The sequence below is a fragment of the Melanotaenia boesemani genome, chromosome 4 (assembly GCF_017639745.1).
Source record: "Melanotaenia boesemani isolate fMelBoe1 chromosome 4, fMelBoe1.pri, whole genome shotgun sequence".
Lineage (NCBI taxonomy): Eukaryota > Metazoa > Chordata > Actinopteri > Atheriniformes > Melanotaeniidae > Melanotaenia > Melanotaenia boesemani.
Window position 1 is genome coordinate 22,915,737 of NC_055685.1, and position 8,969 is coordinate 22,924,705.

Here is an 8,969-nt window from a genome sequence, read left to right on the forward strand (position 1 = left end):
CCTTTCAGAAAGATGAAGAGATGAAGTAAGAGGAGGAAGAAGGCGTGGCAGTTTAATTCATCACTAAATGTTTCCACAAATTCTGCATCATCCTCTGTTTAAATCAGGCTTCTTTAGACATCAAACCTCTTACTTTCAATCTACTATACTTATCTCTGATCCCAGTAGAAAACAATCTGAATCATGCTTGTTTATAACTGCTGCTTGTGCTGTTGCAATTCACTCAACTTGGGAGCATCAAAGTTAAGTTGAGTCTCAGTCTATTTAGGATAATTGTCCCTGTTTAGAAGTTGTTATCACATTTTCATGACCTACATTGTTTCTTTAACTATTTGAAGTCTGGAAGACTAGCGCCATGGTTTAATGTCAATAATGCCATCTTAAAAATTACAGATATTTTTATCTGGAACAGTTTCGTGCTCACAGCTCATGTTTGTTTCACTGAGAAGTGTACACTTTGTCACTTAGCTCTTTTGGTGTACTGAAATAAGGGTTCATATTTTTACTAATCTTTTTGACTGTTACCTTGGCTGTTCCTTTGAATGCAACTATTTATTGTGCAACAATTTTGTGAAACTAATGATTGCATGAATGTATTTTACCATGGGAAGCTGGGAAAATGTACTCATCATATTTAACATCTGATTATAGCTCATCAGTTTAAAAACATTTTTAGTGAAGACTGTTCTGAAAAATAAATGCAATAAATACAGTAATAAAACAAACTAGAATAACTTGAGAGACTGATGCACAGTAAAGCAAACAAGCAAAGTAAAGTGCAGTGTACATCTAAGTTAAGCCACATTAGCAAAGTTAAAACACGACCAAAAGGTCATGATCATCATTCCTAAGAATTGCTTCATTGATTTCTGGTAAGGTATCTCTTTAACTATAAATAAATAAATGCACACGGAAGACATTCTTTACAAATGGAAGTAATATTAAGTTACAGCATAATACAACCTATCTTGTAATTTAAAGACTTGACTTGTATTTTTACGGCGTCGGAAACGTACGTCATGACGTCAGTAGTTTGCCCTCAGGACGTTTGTAAAAATAGGTTCTCATGAGCGTCCTGTGCAGCTAAGAGGATTTAAAGATCCGATTATGTCTTCTTTGCTCATTTGTGTGATACCATGTTGGTGTAACGTTTCTACAGAAAAACCTCGCAGCCTCCTTTTACAGGCCGTAAATTTGGAGGAAATAAAGCGAGAAAGTCGGAAAACATGAGCAGCGGAGCGGGCATCGACTACAGCGCCTGGGACCACATCTACGTATCTGACGATGAAGATACCACCAGTCCCTTCGTTGACACGCCGAGCTTGTTCAGAATGAGACACCGGGTCAGCAGTGAAACTTGTTGTAGCCGTGAAGTTTGGAGTCTCATGCCTGGTTAGTTTTGCCAGTAGAAATTAGATTTGGTGCCAACGTAAATCCAGATTAAACACAACACAAACAGAGAGGCTAACAGGTGTGACTCATAAATCTGTAAACTGTCTAATTTTGAGTTTGTGTAATAACCTGAGATATAGCCAGGGTCCATAACTTTAGTAAAGATGCAAGTACCATAAATTGTAAGATATATTAGGTAAAAATCTTGCTATAAAATTATTGGATTGTTAATAGGACTTAGGTTTCTCCAGAGCTTTGGCAAAATGAACCTTACAAATGGTTCAGCTTTTCCCAGAGCTCCCTGCCATATTGTATAGTGTCCTTGTCATCCTTTTCCAGAGATTTCTTCTCTTTATAGTCCTTACTCACATTTCTCCATCCACTGATAATAGATTATGAGGGCAGCTGAACGTCATGGACTTAAGAGTTAAGGTTATTGTCTTCAGGTTATTTTATAGACAGTGTCTCCCACTATTGCAGTTAATACATTGGGTGCCACTGAGAAGTATTAACTTCCTATCTAATAAAATTGGTCACAAGTAAGTATATTTAGCAAATGTATTGATATTTGATTATCCAGTTTTTATTAAAACCTTCAACTCAGAACTGTTACAACTTACAGGGAATCATTTGGCAAAAACAACAATGAAATAAAGATAAATTGAATAAAGTATAGATCCCACAGTAATGGTTAGTCTGTGTGTGTTGGCTCTGGATCTGTGTAATAAGCTTATCCTGTTGATGCCTTGCTGTCACGTGACTTGATAAGTGAAAGGTAGTGTGTCTGATAGTCTCTAGTATACCCCTTGTTTCCTTTGTATTTTTATTTCTCGTGTTTGCTGCATTTGTAATTTGTAGACATAAAACTTGCCTAGATGTGTGTCTAGAAGTTTAGACATCACCACTTGTTGAAATGTTATCAAGTTAGGAATGTTAGCAGATTTCCCCTGGTTTCCATAGTCCATTTTATCTCCCATGTTTGGGATTTTTGATATCAGTAGACTCTTATAAACCTGCCTAGACGTGGGAAAGGGTGTATATGATGCCACATGTTGAAAAGTTATCAGGTGGTGCAGCTGTGGCACAGAAGGTCATGTTCATTTGTTTTGCATCTGTGAATGTATACATTTGGCCACTTGTGGGTACTGTAGACAGTCAAAACAATTAAAAAGTTTTTTAAATTTCTTTTTCTTCCTTTGTTTTTAAAACTAACCCTAGCCCATCTTTTTTTGTCCACATATTCCCCATCCACTCTTGCATGCCCCAACAGGCCCGGCTGGAGAAAATGGCTGGGTTTCAGCAAAGAGGTGAAGATCTGGAAAATAATTACTCAGAATGCCAGAGGCTACTAGAGGAAGCCCAGGGACGACTGAAAGACCTGGAGAAAAGGGTAAAGGATGGAGAGGAGGATGAGGACAGAGAAAGTGAGCTAAAGAAAGTCCAGGCTGAGGTGAAGAAACTAAAGAAGGATGAAAAGTCATTTAGGAAATTGTTAGAGAAACACAGACGAGAAGAAAAGAAACTACCCTGGAATGTTGATACAATCAGCAAAGAAGGTTTCAGCAAGGTAATGGCAGGTAGGAAAGTTACAAGATTTGATGGGAGTTATTAGCATACTCATGCATCTCTTATCTTTTCCTGTTGTCCAGAGTGTTGTCAACATCAAGCCTGTGACAAAGGAGGAAACACAGAAAGAAAAGGTGGAGAAGCACAAGACCTTTGTGGAGAAGTACAAACAAGAGATTAAACACTTTGGTATGATATGTTTTTGTTTTGTTTGCCCCAATACTTCCCAAGTCATCACATTTGGTCCTGCTCAGTTTTTTGTGTTCTTAACCACCTCGGTTTTCATTATATGCCAACAGAGATCTTCATAGTTCACCCTTACACAGAGATGGCTTTCAGTAGGTGTTTTATGTTATTACCCACTAGTCTCTGACTCCTGCCTTGCAAAATAATGCACTCACAAGAGTTTTTGTGTAAGTGCTGCTTATTTCAGATTTCCCTTGAGATTTTTTCACAATTCAAATCTGTTGTTGACTGCAAATTTATTACAAACTATTTCCTTTTTTATTAGGCAGTACTTGGTGGATTTGTTCATCAGCCTGTTGAAATGTCTGTTTCTATCTTCAAGCACGGACTGTTATTGAATTAATGACTGAAAACTGAATGATTGTAAATTAATGATTAAAATGTAATGGATGTAGCTGCCAAAACTGCCACCATGCTTCTCAGGGTCTCATTCACACGTCTACATGTCGGTGTGTTGTACTACTACTGGAGGCCACTATCAGAAATGTAGAGCAGACTCAACCAACACACAGCATCATCTTTGAGAGACATTTGTTGTTTGGTTTTTGAAGGAATGTTTTTCTGTCTACATTGTAAAAATGGCAGTCTGCAGGGGCTGATGGTGATGTAGACAGATATCTCCATGAAGGTATTAAAGCAGTTTCAGCTGGTATGAGGTAGCTTTTCAGACATACCTTAGAACTGCCCCAAACATGTCTAGACTTTCTGTGGCCAGATAACTCTTTGATTAATCTTTGATTCAGCATTTTTCCAGAAGGTTTTGTCTTTGCCTGTGTCCACTGGCCACACATCCTATGCATACATGTCCACTTAACAACAACAGCTGTAAGTTTTCTGCAGGTCCCGTATGTGAAGCACTTCTTTTTAGACTGAACTGACTTCTTGTGGAATGAATTTGCCAGGCTAGCCAACCTAATAAAACTGACATTCACTTTATGTTTAGTGATATCATTTTTTATAATTCAGGCATTATACTGGTCTGTATATTTTTTTTTCTAAATCCCTCTTCAGACCAGCTCGAAGCTCTTTAAGATCTTTGCAGAATGACAGCCCACCATACACTTGAAATAGCAAAGAGAAAACAAAGCACAAGATATCACAGATTTGAATTAGGCAGGCTTCACTTTAACACAAGATCCAAAGGTTATTTGAATAAGATGTAGCTTTCACCTTGGATAGCATAGTTTTGTGGAGGAACAGAGGTGAAGCAAAAAAAAAAATTACTGGTAATAGGGTCAGTATACAGTAAAAAAAAGTCATACATTTGGACACACTTACCTAGTAATTTTAATGGGTAAGTGTGTCCAGACATTTGACTGGTTGTCTAAGCAGTCAGTATTTCTTAAATAGGTATCCAGCCTTCTCTAGGTAGCTGGATTTCAGATAGTCCCACATTTTTAAATGTTGGATGTTAGATGCAAGTCTGCACAAAGCAAATGGTGGTAGGTTTAATTTTTCACACATAGAAGCGGATTCAGCTTTTCTTGTCTGTCTATAATGATAAACTAAGTTAAAACCTAGAATAGTTGACTTCTGTCAGTGATGTTGGATTTGTGTGGTTTACCAGGCATGTTGAGGCGTTGGGATGACAGTCAGAAGTATCTCTCAGACAATCCACATCTGGTGTGTGAGGAGACGGCTAATTGCCTCATTGTCATCTGTATCGACTTTGAGATAGATGAGGTAAGTGCTTATTTATGTGTATTTTTAGATTTAAAAAAAACCAAAAGAGTAACTCATATAGCCAGGAGGAACCACTAACCTCTAAATGTCTTTGTAGAAACACGCCCTCATGGAACAAGTTGCCCATCAAGCCATCGTCATGCAATTCATCTTGGATTTGGGTCAGACTCTAAGTGTTGACCCAAGAGGCTGCTTTAGACAATTCTTCTCAAAGATCAAGGTTTGTTTATAATTATGCCTGTTTTTCTTTGTAGGAACTTGTAGAATTTATAGGTTGAGGAGAATTCGGCTTGTTTCAATGTTTTTTGTCCATGTCAGACTGCAGATAAGCCATACAGAGATGCATTTGACCATGAACTGGAGACGCTGAAGGATCGGGTCCGTAAATGTGCACAGATCCAAATGGAGAGCGCTATGAAGGAGCTGGAGGAGGAAGAGAAGCAGAAGAGACTGGGCCCAGGTGGTTTAGATCCTGTGGAGGTCTATAAATCACTGCCAAAGGTAAAAACTAATCACATCAGTAATGAGTTAAATGGACTCGGTCAGATGGCAGCAAAATAAAGATTGATGTTAACTAGCTGCAGACAGAGTGAATAACGATTAACAAGCTGTCTTGTGGAACTGAAAATGGTTTGTAGACATTATTTCACAAAGTCTAAGATGTGTCTGAGCAAGCCAGACTTAAAGATGCATTCTTTATCCCCAACACCCTGGGATTAAGAAAAATTCTTTCTAATGCTTTATTTGAATCGTAAGTAACAGAATCAGTGAAATCAGCAATTAAATTGTCTTCAGTCCCTAGCTATTTAGCTTAATCTCTCCAGCTCTCCCTGTCATCCAGGATGATTGTTGTACTGGCTGAAATCCCAAGCTGGAAAAGTCCAAAAAGTGGGTCAACAAGTCATTATAATAATTTCCTCCTAAGTATTTAAAGCAACAGTATTTTGGCTTTGTTTACAATGTTGAGGGTGTGCCCAGTTGAAAGGAGTATCACTCATGCTAATCTGATTTTAGCTGTAGAGGAAGTTGAGATCAACGCTCATCCAGCTGCTGTGTTGTACAGTTGATCTGTGTTTTATTTATTTTATATTACATGTTTAATAAAATATTGATATATTAACGAAATATATGTTATAAAGGTCTGAATTTTTTTTCAGCTACTGAGTAGTGATCAAGTTTGAGGTTAGTGTTTGAAACATTTATTGATGTGAACTGTGTTATTTGAATGATAAAGGAAGGGAGTATACAGAATGGACTCCACCAGTCTGATATGAGCTCTGTCCCAGATAAATAACAGCATCTACTGAGTTTACACACATGCTTCAAAAATCTTACAACTTAATGTGTTTTCAGTCATTACTGAAACTGTGTTTAATACCAAACTGATTAGAAATTAAGAAACGTGTGGTGCTTGTTCAGAATATCAGAGTATGAGATATGTTCCACGCAAGACTAATATTCAGTAGGAGTGTTGCTTCATGCTGTTGCTATAACAGATCGCATCTTGCAGGAAATACAGAGAAGCTTTGATGAGAAGAACATGCAGATGTTGCAGGAAGCTATGGACAAGCTGGACCCTGAGGTGAGTGTGTATTTCACCCTCATTTTTTAATGTTAAGAGAAACTGAGCGGTTTCTAGGAAAAATTCAGTTAATTTAATATGTTGAAAATGTTTCACTGTGTCTCTGCAGGAAGGAAGATACCACCTAAAGAGGTGTATTGACTCTGGATTGTGGGTCCCTGATTCAGGAGAGGGTGATGATGAAGAAGAGGAAGATTAAAAATGATCCTCTGCCCAATCATTTAAAGATGAATTTTTATGTTGTGTAATTTGCTTGTGGCTTTGTTAGTTTGTGGGTATTTGACAACTCTTCTTATGTTTCATGTCCCACAGTTTATAAGTGACGCATCATTCATGAACACAATATGCCGCTATAAATAATGTTTGTCAAACTATCAATCTACTTAAATAATGTTTAACCTATTCAGTTAAAAGTGTAGATGTATAGCATATTTTTCTGTAAATGTTAATATTAGCGCATGAATTAGACAGAGATCAGAAAGTTCTCTCATTTTTTCTGCAACCAAGTAAACAAAATGAGATATTTGTCTGTATTAATATTGTAGATGATTACTTGCATATTTATGGTTATTAATAACCTTTACAAAAGCCGCAATTGGTAATGTTTTACACAGGGTATATTTCCACCACGTCCTGCCTCAGCTCATGAATAAAGTGGATGAGCAATGGTCTTAGATTTTTTTTTTACAGCCCTTATTAATTAAACATGGAGAAAAGTAATCATACAAATGCCACTGAAATGCAAAATGTTCAGATTGCCATTGAAATATCACTGGCCAGTAGTTGTGTTCAGTTAAATCTGGCGTTCAAATGGGATAAATGGCGCCACCTTGAGGCTGTGCAGAGGTAGACAGTTCAATCTGAAGCCTGTGAAGTCAAAGGGTCTGAGTTCTTCTACTTTATTTTGCAGTCATTGTTGGACTGCCAAATAATATTAATATACGTCATTGCACCTGTCCACATATACGTGTTTTTGTTTGTTTTTTGGTATTTTGTTTTGTATTTTTGGTATAAATTTCGAGAGTGCTCTGTAGGGACTGTCCATTGGACAACATGACAAAACAAATATACAAGAATGTGGGCTATTATAATGTATTAATTACAGGATCTTTTTAGAAAAATATATTTTTATTGATTTAGAAAAAATTCACAGAAGAGTAAAGGCACCTGCAGAAACATAACAAACTCGTGAAAAAACTAACAAATAATACATATACCATACGTCCACACATACATATACACTCAATGAAACTATGGGAACAATGTGCAGAAACTACAGATGTTTAAGAAAACACCTCCTTCACTTTCACTGAAACCTCAGGCCTCACATAATTTAGGTAAGGTTTCCAGATTTTAAAAAAGAAGTCTGTCTTTTAGAACAGGACAGTGTAGTTTCTTATATTGAGATGCTATGGCTCTTCTTGGAAGTCCCAAAATAAAAAAAAATTGAGGGTCCATTTCCAACTTGACTCTAAACATGGTCCCCGTTTCCAGTAAGACATCAGACCAATCTTTTGCAACTTGTAGCATGACCAAAACAGTATGTAAGAGTACCTACTTCCATTTATTACAGGATTTTAACATGTTTTTATAATGACAAAAAAGTTTATGTGAGATCTATTATGTTTGGAGAGAGAGGCCTTTCCATGATAGAAACAACAGCCATAAACAAGTAATAATTTTCTTTTTTAATAGTTCAGTTTTCCCACTTTCTCAGCTTGCTTCAGCATTTTTTTTTTAAAGAAAGAAACGTGAGATTGTTTAGACGGAGTGACTATAAACAGATTAAAATCTGTGCAAATATTCTCGTTAGGTTTTTGTTACCCTTGTGGATCCGCCTTAATGAACCATCATATTTGAGTTTTTTATGAGGACTACAAACATCTGTATTTGTGGTATATATTACATTACCACAGCTTTGTGATTAAGTCATATTGATTAATTTGCATTTTCTTTTTCTTTTTTTTCATTTTGGCTGTTTAAAATGTTAGTGAGTAAAGTTTTAAAAAATTTGACTATTTTTAAGTATTTTTTTACTGCTTTTTTCACAAATTAAGATAATCAGCAAATCAGCCGTTAAAGGTGAAGGTACAGAAGCATGAAACTTGTGTCATTAATATTTAATATTTTCAAAATGACAATTTACACTCGTAATAGAATATCAAAATATTGTGTGATTAAATTTGTGTCAATGGAGTAATTTTTGCAATGTATACATATACTTGCATACACACACACACACACACATATATATGTATATATGGATGGATGGATGGATGGATGGATGGATGGATGGATGGATAGATAGATAGATAGATAGATAGATAGATAGATAGATAGATAGATAGATAGATAGATAGATAGATAGATAGATAGATAGATAGATAGATAGATATAGACACGACCTATTTATTTCTTCTCTTCTTGCCTTTAAAAACTAATGTGCATGAGTCATGACCGTGACAACAACAAATATGAACAGACTGTGAAGTGTTCATTG

At 36.3% G+C, this 8,969-nt stretch overlaps 1 protein-coding gene across 3 annotated transcripts; it reads left to right on the forward strand.

Annotated features, from left to right (window-relative positions):
- Positions 1 to 1,056: 1,056 nt before the first annotated feature.
- On the forward strand, positions 1,057 to 8,302 carry cdc37 (cell division cycle 37 homolog (S. cerevisiae)). 3 transcript variants are annotated; one of them, XM_041983269.1, is made up of 8 exons: positions 1,057 to 1,343; positions 2,663 to 2,959; positions 3,042 to 3,147; positions 4,772 to 4,887; positions 4,985 to 5,107; positions 5,206 to 5,388; positions 6,398 to 6,469; positions 6,579 to 8,302. In XM_041983269.1, the coding sequence occupies exons 1-8, from the start codon at positions 1,227 to 1,229 to the stop codon at positions 6,666 to 6,668; spliced, it is 1,104 nt and encodes a 367-aa protein (XP_041839203.1). In that variant the 5' UTR covers positions 1,057 to 1,226; the 3' UTR covers positions 6,669 to 8,302. The 3 variants fall into 3 exon arrangements, with proteins under 3 accessions (XP_041839203.1, XP_041839204.1, XP_041839205.1); XM_041983270.1 differs by having other exon boundaries at positions 1,293 to 1,392; XM_041983271.1 differs by lacking the exon at positions 1,057 to 1,343 and adding an exon at positions 1,393 to 1,471.
- The last annotated feature ends 667 nt before the right edge of the window (positions 8,303 to 8,969 follow it).

Coding starts and splice junctions, on each gene's coding strand:
- cdc37 (XM_041983269.1), top strand. CDS start 1,227: ATGAGCAGCGGAGCGGGCATCGACTACAGCGCCTGGGACCACATCTAC. Junction 5,389..6,397: donor TCTATAAATCACTGCCAAAG/GTAAAAACTAAT, acceptor CGCATCTTGCAG/GAAATACAGAGAAGCTTTGA. Junction 6,470..6,578: donor TGGACAAGCTGGACCCTGAG/GTGAGTGTGTAT, acceptor GTGTCTCTGCAG/GAAGGAAGATACCACCTAAA.